Source organism: Berghia stephanieae, chromosome 3 (genome assembly GCF_034508935.2).
Source record: "Berghia stephanieae isolate SIO BIC M18660-M18661 chromosome 3, UCSD_Bste_1.3, whole genome shotgun sequence".
Taxonomy (NCBI): Eukaryota; Metazoa; Mollusca; class Gastropoda; order Nudibranchia; family Aeolidiidae; genus Berghia; species Berghia stephanieae.
In genome coordinates this window covers 64,624,353-64,640,396 of record NC_088362.1, presented here as the reverse complement: position 1 = coordinate 64,640,396, position 16,044 = coordinate 64,624,353, and the positions used below count along the sequence as shown (strand labels likewise).

General features: G+C 36.0%; 1 protein-coding gene across 5 annotated transcripts in view; it reads left to right on the top strand.

Moving 5' to 3' along the window:
• Window positions 1-16,044, top strand: part of LOC144968202 (alpha-ketoglutarate-dependent dioxygenase alkB homolog 3-like) — a 22,867-nt gene extending 6,823 nt beyond the window's left edge. For 2 of the 5 annotated variants that reach the window (XM_078906314.1, XM_078906315.1), the window contains exons 2-8: window positions 3,377-3,667; window positions 4,119-4,153; window positions 5,293-5,340; window positions 5,701-5,893; window positions 8,448-8,660; window positions 11,525-11,629; window positions 12,183-16,044. In XM_078906314.1, coding sequence (XP_078762440.1) covers window positions 3,377-3,667; window positions 4,119-4,153; window positions 5,293-5,340; window positions 5,701-5,893; window positions 8,448-8,660; window positions 11,525-11,629; window positions 12,183-12,260 — 963 coding nt within the window. In that variant the 3' untranslated portion in view covers window positions 12,261-16,044. Of the gene's footprint in view, window positions 1-3,256; window positions 3,668-4,118; window positions 4,154-5,292; window positions 5,341-5,700; window positions 5,894-8,447; window positions 8,661-11,524; window positions 11,630-12,182 lie in introns of all 5 variants that reach the window. The other 3 variants (XM_078906316.1, XM_078906318.1, XM_078906317.1) reach the window with 2 other exon arrangements.

Sequence of the window (16,044 nt, the reverse complement as noted above, 5' to 3'; positions counted from 1 at the left end):
ATGTATCTTTTGCAACACGCTCATGGCAAATCAAATAAATCTTCCAATCATTACACAAAGACACTCCTTTTTCTATGCGAAGGCAAATTGATTGTTAATAGTTAACGTTAACAATTGCGACTACAATTGTAATCTCCCAAAGACCACGAATATTTACATCTATGTTTTGTTTTGTAAGGAGCTTGCAACACATTTAGGTCATATCAGCGCCAGTAAAAATGGAGAAATTGGATAGCAAAAAGTTCTAGAATTACAATTACAAAGTACTCAAGAAAAAGTAAGACAAAGGGGAATAATAGATCACCGCTTTTGAAGGCAGTCATCTTTGGGAGTTCTAAAACGTGACTTGCTCGCTCACTCGCCCTCCTATGGACTGACAACTGACAATTGAGAACGAGCAGCTTCCCCCCACCCTACCACGCTTCACTTTCAAGCCAGCTTCCATTTCCGACACTTCCTGTGATTGCTCATGTGCATTGTGGCAGGAGTCCGAATTGCCACGGGAAGCAATTCAGACTCGGGTCCGAATTGTCACTTCGTTTTAGAACTCCCAAAGATGACTAACCTTCAAAAGCGGTGATCTATTATTCCCCTTTGTCTTTCTTTTTCTTGGGTACTTTTTAATTGTATTTCTAGAACTTTTTACTATCCAATTTCTCCTTTTTTTTACTGGCGCTGATAAAACCTAAATGTGGTGCAAGCGACTTAAAAACAAAACAAAACATAGATCTAAATATTTGTGGTCTTTGGGAGATTACAATTGTAGTCGCTATTGTTAACGTTAACAATCAAGTTGCCCTCGCATAGATAAAAGAGTGTCTTTGTGTAATGACTGGAAGATTTATTTGATTTGCCATGAGCATGTTGCAAAAGATACATGCATGACATATATAAATTATATATTTTGCCATTTGAGAGCATCTAGTCTAACAGTGTCTTGTGACGAAGCTACCCGGCGGGTTTGCGACGGTGCATGAATGCGGACCGGGCTTTGCTGATTGGGTCGATCGTCTTAACATAGTAGTGTGAAAACCGTAAGAGGCTGTTGCCATTTGCGGCCGCGAAAAAGTGCGGGGAAAGGAAAATACATGTATTATGACTTTGGGCATTGAGCGTTTTATTTAAAAGGCAGTATGGGTCAGGCTTTGACAAAAGGCAGTATGGGTCAGGCTTTGACAAAAGGCAGTATCTTAATTCTTTTTTAATTGAAAAAATATGCTGTTTTATTTCTAAATATAAAAATAGAGGCGATTCTTGGCAGTAGTAGAAGCACTCTCCGTCTCTGAAAATCAGTTTTTATCCCCTCACTGAACACAACACTATTTTCTGTTCAAAATGGCGTGTTTTCAAATGGCTTGAAGTTGAATGAGTGTGTTATTTTGAGAAGGAAAGAAAAGGAGGGATGATTGAAACGTTATGTGTAACTGAGATTTTTAACGTTTCAACTCTTCCTTCAACTTCAAGTCTGAAACTTGACAAGATTGTGTTTTGTTTTGTTTTTGTTACCCCAATCCAATCCATGAAAATTTCCCCATCCCCCCACCTCTCCGACTTGATCATTCGTTCACATCTTGAAATCTATCAGCTTATCTGTTAGATTACTTTAAAAAGAATAGTTTCGTCCCCGTTTATTGTTTTATTTATGGTTGGTTAAATATATTTTATAAAGGTTCCAGGAATTCTCTCTCTCTCTCTCTGTCTCTCTCTTTCTCTCTCTCTCTCTCTCTCTCTCTCTCTCTCTCTCTCTCTCTCTCTCTCTCTCTCTCTCTCTCTCTCTCTCTCTCTCTCACACACACACACACACTCCGTTGCTCATGACTCATATCTCGGTGCTCTTGTAAATAATAGAAGTTACCATCAATAAACTAACTCTACTACTACAGCCATCACCACATCATCAATACAACTACTACCACAGCAACCTCCACTTCATTATCAAAACTATAGAAACCACCACCACCTTTACAAAATCCTCTTCCTCCTCGTCATCATTGCTACTATCACCACTACTACAACCACAACCATCACATCATCATCATTACTACCACTATCACAGCAACCGCATCGTTATCAAAACTGCAGCAACCGCCACCACCCTTACATCATCATCACTACCACTTCTCCATCATCAACACCACCATCACTACACAACAACAGACACATCGTCATTGTCAACGAAACGCAAAATGATAGTAGTCATAATTTTAAAAAAATAAATTTTGAAAAATTATAATCTAGTTTATTTATATTTTGCGCCCAATCCTCCATACAATAAAGGTCCAGGCTCGTAGGCTACTACTGCAAGTACCTAACTGAAATGACTGAATACTGCAAATAGAGGTGGCCTATTTTGTTATGTCACTCTACTAATGTGACTCTCATAGGCAACGCTGAACTGCAGAGAGTTGTGTAAACTCTCTTCTACTTCTACTGAGTATCAGAGACAATTTTTTAAACCATTACACCCAAACAGGGTCTTTCGTAAAAATCGTGGTTCCTGCTAACAAGAATAAGTTTACCGATGTTTTAACCAGCAACCAGGTTACCATAGCCACATTATTGGATTTTTTTTGTAGATTCATTTTCCTCCTGCCCTTGCCTGACATGGGAAGTCAGTCAGGGACCATTTTCATTTCAATAAGAAAAGAAACAACCCCTGTTCTTATAAAAGTGTGATAACCATTTCCTAAGTATTTTGTTCGATGAAGACAACACTGTTCACGCCCAGGTACTAATTTTACACCTGAGTACAGTGAGAGAATATGAGGAAAGAGCCTTTTCCAAGGACTCAACAATGCACATACTCACTCAAAGGGGGATTCAAACCCTGGACCTTATGGTCTGAAGGCGAGTGTCATACCACTCAACCACGTAACCGCATTTAGTGACTTTATCATCAGCTGCATCCTTACATTCCTATATTATTCTTATAATATAATAAAATCATTCTACGGACATAATATGCCGACTGACGACGTGGATCGAGACCACAGAAACATGTGTTTCGGCCATAATAAGTGAGTCACTCCATTTATAATTTATATTAGCTCTAACCAACGTTATCAAGCACTCTTGTACCTACAAGTACCCACCGACACTATATATATAATGTGTGTGTGTGTATATGAGAGAGTAATATATTTATGTACAGTGTGCATATGGATGTGAGTGTGTGTGTAATTGGATGCGTGTGAGTTTTTGTTTTTATGTCCGAATCTGCAGTATTTAATGTTTTTTACTGATGGTCAATGTGAAGCGCTTCGAGGCCTCGGCATAAGTGAGGAATATTTCTCAAATTTATGCTATTTAAAAAAAACATTTTTTGTTCTCTTCAAAGGAATGAATATTTTATTAGCTCACCATTGATTTATTAAAGGGGAGGTTATTCAACACGACTGAAATAGTATCAAATAATATGAACAACGCTGAAAAGAGACGACGGGCCAGAGTGCAAGGGGGATGGGCAGCCTCTGTGAACACAAACAGAGGTAGCGGACACCCTGGCAATGATAGAGCATCCTCAGCAGCATCAAGGCACTCCGTCTCTGTCTGCAACGCACGGTCAGATAAAGACAAGCCCAAAATGCCAGAAAAGCCAGTTTGGCTGGGGAAGACAGTTGACAGTCCCCATCCACCACAGAAGTTTGTATTTGAGGATTTAGATGAGGCAAGTCGTATCCAAATGTTTTTATTTATTTATTTATTATTGTTTGTAAGATTTATTGGATGAAAAGAGACCTAACAAGAACAAGTGACTCTTTTTTCTGTAATGAAAAACATTGGTTCCATCCATGTGGCCAGCAAGGAGATTTGATAATGATAATAATGATGATGATGATAATATTAATAATATTAATAATAATAATAATAATAATAACAACAATGATGATAGGAATAATAATAATAATAATAATAATAATAATAATAATAATAATAATAATAATAATAATAATAATAATAATAATAATAATAATAATAATAACAATAATTATGATGATGATGATGATGATGATGATGATGATGATGATGATGATGATGATGGTAATAATAATAAATAATGTTAAATCTGTCAACTGAATTTAAGATGTTCTCTTTTATATCTTATCAATTTATTACAGGAAGTAAAGTTTAAACCAGAAGAGCAAATCATTACGTAAGTAAATTTACGTCTTTGTATTCTCTTTCTTTAACATTGGTACCCACTCTTCAAAAATTCACAGATTTGAGAGTTTTTAAGAAGGATGAGAGTCATTTTAATTTATCAATATTTGAAGACAGCTTTTCTGACCAAAATTTTTTTAATGATTAAAAAAGATGTTGAATTTGGCATTATTTCAGCCTTTCTGTTTAATTTTCTGTCTGTCTTTACATCTGTTTATTTGTCAACTAATCTTTCTGATCTAGCTCTCCATCCTTTTGACTTCTGTTAAAGTTAAATATTTTGACATTATGTGATCAATCCTCTAAAAAAAGTCGTACTTCAGAGCTGATAGGCCCATGGAACTGAAGTTTATCCTGATTTCTATGGCATGTAATGGACAATAAAAATTGCTTGCTACCCTTTTGATAGGATGCTAGTCTATCTCGAAGTACTTTCTACCTGACCTAACAGAACCAGTTACCCAATCATTGTTTCTGGTCAGCGGGTCAGAAAAAAATCTTGACTTTACCCATAAACGACCTCTTTTGTGAAGAACTATCAGAACTCCTATTTGTCTCAAAGTGATTTTGATTCTGTCAGGGTTCTGTTTAGCTGATGCCAAAGAAAAAAATAGTCCTTCAGAGCCATTCGGCCATAGAGCTGGAGTTTATCCAGGTTTCTATAACGTGAAACGGACAATAGCAATTGCTATTGCTCAATAGCTAGGATGCTAGCCTATCGCAAAGTACTTTCCACCAAATCTAAAAGACTTAGCTACCCATTCACTGCTGGGCAGGCAGAGGAGTCAGAAAAAAATCTCGAGTACTCTACCAACTGAACTATCGGGACTCCCACTGATGCTGAAAAGTGATTTTTAAAAATTGTCAGGAATGTGAGATTTTCATTGTTGACTTTATGTCCACTTTCCATAATAAAATAAAAAAATTAAAGCCAGTTTTCTCAATTAAGATAAGCTTAATCTACATTTATTCAGTACAAGTAAATCACACAACATAAATGGATGCGTTCTTTTATAATCTATTGCACTTTTTATTCTGTTTACAAAGCTCCATGTTTAACAATGCTTTCTTGTTTTGTACTTAAATATTTAAGTTAGTATTAGTTCATCTCTCTTTTATTTTTTTCTCCAGAAAACCAGGGGTGTACGATATCAGTACGGAGCCTTCCGGAGTATCTAGGTTTTTACTGATCTTATGTTTATTTAATGTGTCACATCATTATCATTACTACCACCACTACTACAACCACACATCACCATCCCTACCATCGCATTACCATCCCTACCACAACTACTACTACTACCATAACATCACCACTACTACAACAACCACCACATCCCTACCACCACCACTAGATCATCATCATCACTACCAACACTAATAAAACCACCGCCACTGCCACTACATCATCATAATCACTACCACCACAACCAAAACTTGTGAAAAAATAAAGAGTAGAATTCTCAGATTTTTAAATTTTTTGTTGTTGTTAATTTTGTTGGTCCCAAATTAATTTGTTCTCTCCCTTTATTGTTACAGGCTTCGTTTCTTCCCCAATTTTACCAGTTCTGTAAGGAGTGAGACGATATTTGCAGAGCTGTTTCACGAAATCCCCTGGAGACAACGTTACAACGTCCACCGTGGCGTGCAGGCCCTGGAGCCCCGACTGACTGCTTGGTACAGTGATCAATCATATGCGCATTGTGGATTTACACAGGAAGCTAACACAGACGTGAGTCCAAATGTTGCCATACACAGATCTCCCTACGAAAAAATTGGCTTCAATTGCAGAACATGATGAACATTTCTATGTCATTAAAACTTATTGAAAATGAAAATAAATGCCAGACGACATCATATCAAAGATTTTGAAGTGTTATTTAATCATTGTGAGGGTAAATAGTTGATCAATAAAGTTAACTATAGCTGCTACTCTTTTTATCTCCTAAGAATTAGGATTTTTTTCAATGTTCAATTGCTGGGTGGGGATCCTGACCTCCCATAGTGGGCAGGGAGGTACATGCTGTGTCTTCTATCCCCCCGTACCCGTTTTCCAATTGTTTCCTGTCGTTGTTTTGGAATGAGATTACTTAGTTTTGTCCTGATCCTTGCCGGAGTCCTTGGCTGGGAGGGAAACAGTCGAATGTATAGTTATAGTTTTGGGAGATGATATTTTTTCCCTTGTAAATCATCTCTCTATTATGCATTGTATTGTGTTTTCTTTATATTATATATGATTTGTAAAACATTTGAGTGTATTCCTCTTAGTGGGGGCCTGTGCTTGTGTCTGGATGAGAAGTCAGGTGATCTCAAACTAAGTACACTGATAGTGTACTCTTGGAATCTACATCTGTTCCCTATTTGAACCAATTCCCCTTTGTCTGCCTTATTCTTGGATGCTTTAATTGTAATTCTAGAACTTTTTACTATCCCATTTTCTACCTTTTTACTGGCGCTGATATAACCTTAATGTGTTACAAGCGCCGTAAAACCCTTAAAAACAAAAACAAACAATGTTCAATTGGGAAACAAATCCATACTGGACTCTTTGCTCGTGTTTTTGAATACTATTATTTTGGTGTAAAAATGCCCCACGTTGTATAAAAATGCCCTATGTTGTATTGGACAAAGTCTTTTTTTTTCCATTATAATAATGTGAAGTATTTTTACTGTCTGGTCTTTCCATGTTGTTAAATTGAAAATTTATAGCGAAATGATGAACAATTATTTTTGGTTTTGGGAGGGGGGGGGGCAGACTTTGATTACTTATTGCTTCTTTATAGATTTTTCCTCTATTTATGATAGGTTTTTACTTAATTTATACATATAATATTTTTATAAACCATTGATATTCATGCATACTTTATACTTACCAATAGAAAGACAGGAAATATAAAGGTGTGTAAAAAGACTGAAAAAGCGTGGTCATCACGACCATATTTTTACATTTAATTTTATAAAACTTGGAAGACGTATAATCATGATAACAACCATAGCCTCAACTGCAAAATGCTTTTTTTTTAAAAAACAAACAAACTTGAAATTGTGATATTTTTGGGGATTCTCTATTGTCATTTCAAAATGACGATCTGGCTGTCAAATATAATGTGCTGTAATGGAATTTCTAAAAATAGAGGGAATAACCATAAGACTTAAGCAGAGGGAGAAAGACCAGTGAATAATCACAAAAGACTTAAATAGAGGGAGAAAGACCAATGAATAACCACAAAAGAATTCAAAATGCCCAGAAAGATTGATCTTGGGTTTTCAACTGTTTGCAAGTGAAAGAATTTTATGGAAAAGTGCTGAAAGGAAGATGAAGGTATCAGTCCTCACCAATACATCTGCCACTCACACATGTTTGGTCACTATTTCTATATCAATTTTTTAGAATGCAAATTTGGTCAAATCAGCTGTCAACATCGTTTAGAAAAACAACCCCCAAAATTATCAGTTTTACATAGACATAAAATTTTTTTTTAAATCTCTTAATTCATCTCCGAGGGAAGATTTGTTTAGGGTCTATTAAAAGAGAAGACTGGAATAACCCAGGCATCAGTCACATTGCAATGGCGCAAAGTGAGCAAGGGCAAGATGACCTGCTCAAGGCCACACAGCGAGGCGGGTAATTGAACTCAGTACCGTCCAGGTACAAAGCAAAGACCTAGCCGCTGAACCAACCTGCCATCACCTTACAGAATAATCATAATGAAATGAGCAGAAACTATGTTAGAAAATGAAAAAAAATCTCTTTCAATTTGAGATGTATGACGCTAATTCCTTAACTATTAAGTTTATATGTGTCAGTGCATGACATAATCAGTTGGAAGGTGAACATTTTGGATTTGCATTTTTTTTTTTTTTTGCATTTTCTGAAAGAATATGCTCACCAGAGCATTTTAATCTTTATCTGAAGTAAATCAGGTGATTTTTCATGAAGTTATTGTCAGATGTATGGGAAAGGTATCCAGTAACTCTTCTCAAATTTCATACTTTTTCAACTTGACTAGATGTAAAAAATATTTAGAAGTGAATTTAAGCTTTGATATTTCCCGAAGATGTACAAAAAATGCTGATTTAATCATTTATGACAAGAACTCATTTTTGATCAAAATTGACCCTGTAACATATGTTAAAACCCAAATTCATTATATGTTCATTGCTACACCTCCTACTAATTTAGAAAACTGAGAAATTTTAGGACAACAAATTATTAAATATTGAGTTGTTTCATTTTGAACCATGTTTTTTTTTGTTTTTGTTTTTAACAAAAATGATTATTGCAGGAATGGCCCTCAGCTCTAAAGCAACTTGGATCACAACTGGAGGAAGTAACGGGAATATTGTTTAACTCCGTAGCCATCAGTTTATACAGGGACGGCCATGACAGTATGGGTTGGCATTCAGACGATGAGTCTTTATTGGGAGAGAATCCAGTCATTGCTTCTTTGGCATTTGGAGAAGAGAGAGGATTGGAATTTAGGAAAATACCAGAACCAGTAAGTTTTTTTGTTTTTTTTCTTTGATATTGTAGGGTGTGGGTGAAATGGTCGGGTGGTTAAGGCAGTGCGCTGTGATCTGGAAGATCCTGGGTTCGAGCCCCCTTCCGCCACCTTCATTTTTTTTTCCTTGGGCAAGATTAATAACTCCCAATTTGCTCTCTTAGGACTTCCTTACTTATCCAAATCAGCGACCAGCTGAGCTCTAGTCCTTCGGCCTTGTGCCATGATGTAGAACTTAGATGTGTTTTGATCTTGTGGCATGATATAGAACTGAGATGTGTTTTGGTCTTGTGCCATGACGTAGAAGTTAGATGTGTTTTGGTCTTGTGGCATGACATAGAACTTAGATGTGTTTTCGTCTTGTTCCATGACATAGAACTTAGATGTGTTTTAGTGTTGTGCCATGACGTAGAACTTAGATGTGTTTTGGTCTTGTGCCATGACGTAGAACTTGGATATGTTTTGGTCATGTGCCATGACGTAGAACTTAGATGTGTTTTTCTCACACTGAAAAGATGGGTGATACCTGTTACATCTGACGTTTGTCTCATGGATTATCTTTAACCTTTATGGAATGCCTAGGCAGTGGCACCTAATAATGCCATGCAGAAGGGTGTAATTTTTTATTTTTAAAAATATTGTGGGGCATGGAATTTAATTTAATTTCATTAGGATTTGTGCTGATTTAAGTAGTGTATGTGTGATTAAGCACAATTGTTATATACCGACTTTTAAGCCCTCTCACTAGAATTGGGGAATTCTGACTTATGCTTGAGCTATTTTCAAAGCTCAAAAGTGCTTTACAACTTGACAAGGGGTCCTAAGTCAACAGCAACACTTAACATATAATATGAGATATCATGCTTGCAGGTATTTATTAAATTATTTCGAGAGGGGGAGGGAGAGGGGGAGATAATGCAAATACCAAAAAGGTACTTATTTTACATCTGAGTACAATGAGAAACCTTAAGAACTCAAACCTTAGTGTGTTTTCTATTTTGTTGTTGGTTCATAAATGTATTGTAGACTTGAAAAAGAGAAGGGCAATCCTTGCACAGATGCTGCAAAATGCAAAAAAATAATGAGGAATAATTTATTTTTTTTAATCGGATACGTGTAGAACGTGTAGTACTGTTGGATGTATAAGGCCATTTTCGATTATTGATTTACTGAGTCTATGCAGTTTTGATTTGAAAAGTAAGGCTGTTTTAGAAATGGCCTCAACCAGTTTCATCAAGATAAACAGCCTAAGACTAAGATAATTAATTGTTTATTTAGTCTATGCCTGCTACAAAATTTCAGCTGACAGCATTTTCGATTTGCAAGGAACTTTAGGGTAATTTTTATCTGTATAAGTTTGATAGCGTCGTTCCATCCCCTACCATCCGCTAAGAGTCTTGTCACGCCTTAGGAGAAAAAGGGAAATACTTGTCCAAAACAAGCACCATAAATAATACGGTTTTCAAAGAGCAATGTCACAAAATCTTAAGACGTGGTGATCGGTTTGGGTTGTCAACTGACTTTTCCCCGGCAAGAAATATTATCCATGTTTTAGTGGTGTTAAATATGTGATATATTTTTCCCCTACCGACCACATTCTTTTCCATTGTTCCCCTACCGCCCAAAGCCCGATCCCCTACTGACCAGTGATCTTACCACTAACAGAACATTTTTATCATGCATACAATTTGATATACAGCTCAAATGAATAACAAGAAAAGCTGTACTGTAAATATCATCGTAAGTATACAGTAATTAAGACTATCATTTATTCATTTTAAAAAATAAGCTCAAAATTCTTGCTCGAGGCTCTTTACAATGTCTACCTGCTAAGAAAACATTAATATAGTACCAATGATTAGGACAAAACGTGACATGCAGATTATTTTTTAAAACAAACATTAAATTGAAACAAATATCATCAAGCCCTTCCTCATCAAGGGCTTCAATGGTATCACGCTAGCTGCCCAAGCATTGTTTTTTTTGTTTTTTTAATGTAACCAGCGCTTGCACCGGCCGCAACTAATTCAGCCATTGTATTCTCTCTTGCTGAAGCAATCTGATGAACATGATGAATCATCGTCCAAAATAACCTCTGTATGAGTCTCTGACTAGTTTCACCGAGGATGATTCCGTCTTTCTCTTTTTTTTTTTTTTTGCCCTTCCCTCTCCCTTTCTGCTTCAGTGCCAATCTATCTGCTTTAATTCTCCCCCTCTCCTGGCGTTTCCTTTCCTACCCACTTCTTTGTAGCCTCTATTTCTGCATTCCTAATATAAGCCACTGTTAAACGACAAACTAGTTAGCAACTATTTACACATCTAGGTCTAGGAAATTTTTAAAAAACAACATAAAATTATTTAAGGTGTTCGGTAGGGTTTTTTAAAGACCCATTAAAAGTGTTTGGTTGGTAGGGGACGGGACATGCGAAAATGCCCTTATCTCACCGACCAACCTGTTTTCAGGGCACAGTGGAGATTCAACACCGATTTGACAATAGTAATGCCTAAATATAGATCCCAGGAGGCAGTTTTAAGCCACTCAATGTATTTCTACTGTTATAAGAGTTGTATTCGGCTTATTTGTCAGTCAGGACGGATGACGTGTAACCCATAAGACAAGAAACATTTTCATCTTACCTGAACAAAAGTTGTCAATTTGAGTGAGTTTTCGCTACAACTTGCTATTTTGACAGTTTGTAGTGGTGGAAGCAGTCTTCGTAAATGATGTAATAGGGTTATTACAACTAAAATCATTCAATTAAAGACGTAACAAAACAAAAACTCTCTATTTGGTCAATCAATTTCAATCAATTGTGATTTTAAGAGGACATTGCTTTTTTTTTTTTCTATATGTTTCCCAGAATGCTAAAGGAGAGAGAGATTACACATATTCCCAAGTGATAAAGATGCCATTGAAAAGTGGAGCTTTGGTCATTATGGAGGGCTGTATTCAAAGGGATTGGCAGGTAAGTGTAATTTTTATTTTTATTTAGTTGTCTTGGGGCTCCCAATAGCTCAGTTGGTAGAGCACTCGCTTTACACTCAAAGGGACCAAGATCGATCCTGGGTGCCATCAAGATTTTTTTTCTGACCCCTTTCCCCCCCCCCCTGTCCACCCAGCAGTGATTGGATAGCTGGATTTGTTAGATCTGGCAGAAAGTACTTTGCGATAGACTAGCATCCTATCTGAAGGATAGCAAGCAATTGCTAATGTCCGTTTTACTCATACGCTGAAAACCGATCGTGGATGCCGTGAAAAGTTTACTTACACAATGAAGAACATAATTTGGTAATTCTGTCCTTGTTTGTTGAACCCATATATTTGTTGAATGCGTGTTCAACAAATATGTGTTGCACTGTATGTTGTTTTTTATCTCTAAACATGAAAATAGGTGGTGCATGGCACCAAATCAACCATTAGTGCCACGCCACTGATTGTATCATATTGTTATGTCTGTATTCCAAATGTATTGTTTTAAAAAATGCTATAATTTTGTTTTTTATTTTGTCTGTCTCCAGCATCGAGTTCCTAAAGAATACCATGACCGAGGGGCACAGATCATTGTCACATTTAGAGTGACTTACCCTGTATTATGATCAAGATCAAGTGAAGAATTCCACGTTGTATTGATCATGGTGTACCTAGTAATTATCGAGCGTTTAGCTGTTTGTTTGGAGTTTGGATATGAACAATATGCAGTGAAGGATTTTTTTGAGGAAGGAAGATATTTGTTCTAATGTATGTGTATGGTGTATGGAACACTTCCTTGAAATTGTTTTAATGTATGTGTTTAGTGCATGGAACACTTTGTTGAATTTGCAGAGATCAATTGCACCAATCTCAGTGTCCTGACATGATTATGTTTTTTGTTTTTGTTTCTTTATTGATTTTCGATGATGCTATAGTAAAATACTTAGAGTGTCATATTTGGAGTACAGGACAAATAAAAATATATTAGATGAGGTAGAAGAAGAAGGAGGAGAAGAGGAACCACTGTTGTCAATAAGGAAAAAAAGGAAACTGTCATGGTTCGAACACCATCAACTGGTCATAGGAAAGAGTGAGAGGGATGATTCGAGGGTTGGGGGGATTGTGCAAAGTAGAGATTTTGCTTCAAATGTGCAAATCAGACCATCTTTAACATCAGTAACATACACACAGTTATTCTTACTAAGGTTATGCATAACAGGAAATCACACCAACAAGTACAGAAATTAAGGGTTATTTTTTGTTTTTAAGGGTTTTACGGCACTTGCAACACATTAGGTTATATCAGCGCCAGTAAAAAGGAAGATTGTACTCAGAATGCACGTTTGTGTGAGAAGATACCTTACCTCTTCACGTTTCACTGACTCTTGGTCAACAGCCTTCCTCTTCTTGTTTAGGTCTCTGACTATATAATATAAATCTTCCATTCATCTTAACTCTTTAAGATTCAACCCGACAAAAACCGACAACGGCATAATATTCATGGGCGGGGTAGCCAAGACTGGCCTCAGTAAGTAAAATCCAATCGTTGTGAAGGAAATGACAGGTCCTGTCACTGCCGCAGGGTGTTTTCAGCTTTGATTTTTATAAATTTGCCGATAGAAAAGAAAATGTGTTTCAGAAATTGCGATTTAAATCCTATTTTATTTGCGGGTGAAAATCATTGACATTGCACTTTGTTTAGTAAAAATCAGTAAAAAATTACGACTTTGGTGATGAAAAATGACTTTGAAGACCATTATTGTAAACTTTTAAAAATATTATGAATAATTTATAACTCCCTTATTTGTGGGTCGATTTTGTCATTCGAGATATCAATTTTATTGTAATAAAGAGATAGGAACTTCAGAGTTATTTTTTCTGATGAGAAATTATTACTTTGTAATTTTAGCACCAAGAAAAATAGTCGGTAAATAAATTTGTAACACCTCTTTGATAGACCGCCAGGGTCCGTTCGTGTAGAATTGTGAATCAAGCGTTTCAAAGTCTTCGACCAATCACAGGCTATCTATCCAGCTGGCCGAAACAAAGACGCTTCTCCCCGTCGATGTATTACGCTATTGTTATGCAAGGAATATAACACCTTATTGATTAGGCATAAAACCTAAAATTTAAAAGTAAAAAATAAAATTCTGAGGAATTTGAAAGTCACATTGCTGAAATCAGCTTGAAAAAAGAAGTAAATTGGTCTTTGTTTCATAAAAATCGGTTGAAAACCAACTGTTTTACGAATAAATTTGATTTTAAAAATTGCTTTTGTTTATTTTAGCTTTTTTTAGCAACTTTTTTATATATCGGCCGATTTTCTTGATTTTTATATCATTCTTTATATCTCAAAGAGATGAGGTCAGTGATATATTTTGTTTGTTTCAAATGTAACTAGAACATAATTTGGCTTTTTTACCTATCGACCATGCCTGGATAATTTATTCAACAACGTGGCGATGTGACGCAACTATTCCATGGCCGTCTTCCACTGCCTAAACGATGATTCAATTCCTTGTTGACGGCTGTTGACACGTGAGCTGCCAGAACGACCAATCGTTGAAGGGTCAAGATGCTCAGTAGCCAATCGTTCTTCGGTCAAAAAGCTTAAGAACTCACGAGAAAAAAAGTTTGAAATTTGGTGATGGACGGACCTATGAAATTGTTTCTGGGCGGAGTTTAGCCATGAGTGACCGTAGAAAACGAAAAGGCGACTACAGATATCAAAGAGTAGGCTTATATCATCAAAGGATGTCTACATGATTGACATGGCCATATAGGGAACTCATTATCTACTCCCCCAAAAAGAATCTAAACACGAGAGGGTTAAAGGGGGAGATGTTACGTGCATATACACTTGTAGCACTCCCCTTGTAGTACCTATCCAACTTCTCTATATAAGTAATTAATCATGACCGTTCTCCCTAGTACCCATCTCTGTCACACCTAACAATGGAATTTATTGTACCCCCGCTCTCTCCTTAGCGTCCTGTCCAACCTATACTATATCTAGTAGTATTTGCCTATGGTCAGTTGTGTTCCTACTCTCGTATTGATATCATGTATGCACTGTTTTATTAAAGTACTCATTTTCAAGGTCTCAAGTGAGTAAAGAGCTACTCGACTATGCATAAAGATATGTAGAATAAGGCCCCAGAATTTACTTGTTACTTTAAAATGAAGAACAATTAACAATTTGTTTAAGATGAAATAAAAAGAAAGATGAATTTTAATTCAAATTCAATGAGATGAATAGTGATTGTGGCAGTTACAAATAGAAATGTGAAGATATTACGTAATTTATGATGATATATCAGGTTTGTAAGGTTCCACTTCCAGGCAGTTGAGAAGGGATGAATTATCTATTTCTTCGACAGCGGGCTCAGGTTTGATCCTTGATGTGTCGAAGACTGCACTGTCAAAGGTAAAAGCTCCGGCGTCTTGATGGTGGAGATAAAAATATCCACAAAGTACCAAAAGATAAAAATCTTCAAATATATCAATGTATGAGGAATGGAGCGGCTGGCCGTCCGGCATAGATTGTAGAGAGAAGTGAGTGTAGAATGTTAGACCTAACTGCTTTTATAATAAGTGGCTACGTGACAGAATGTAGAACAAAAAGTATTCACTAATTAGAAATTAATTCGAGGGAAGGCTATAAAAGGAAAGATGATCTAATATTAGAAGCTAAAGTTTTTCTAAGCCTACCGAAATATAACCGGAGTGAGATGAATTCAGTTCTTACTAAAATAATAATTTAATAAGATAATTGTGAACCATCTTTACTGTGACACTCATCTTAACCTGAATTCATCCTTGTTTGTTTATTATATTTACAATACTAACTACGCTGGGACATTTACATAAACTTTATTGTTGTAACCAAATTATATTATGGTGACAACACGTAACAAAGCAGAAAGGAAAAAAAATTATAATTCTCAAAAAAGATGAAATTGTCCCAACTATCAGATAATCTCTGTGGTGTAACAGTAGCCCGTCTGACTGGGTAATCAAGACGTTGTACTTTATCAAAGACTTTGCTGAAATCAAGTAGAAAAATGGCATTTGTTAATTGTTGTATCGACAAAATCATTTCAACTCAGTGTCCTTGACCCAGGTCATTCTGACACCATACATGGGTCATTTTGACATCATGACAGATTGGTTATATTTCCTTTTTTTTAGGGGGAGAGGGGGTATTTTATTTATTTAATTATTTATTTTTTTTGTTAAAACCCAAAAGAAGCAAAATTGCTCCATTTTACATTGAAAAGTGATTTTATATACAATTTAAATTTATAGATGCAATTACTTTTGTATATATATATTATATGAATATATAAATATATCTTTTGGAATAAAATCATGTCTTTCTTCTGTTTGTAAGATGGAAATACATTAAAA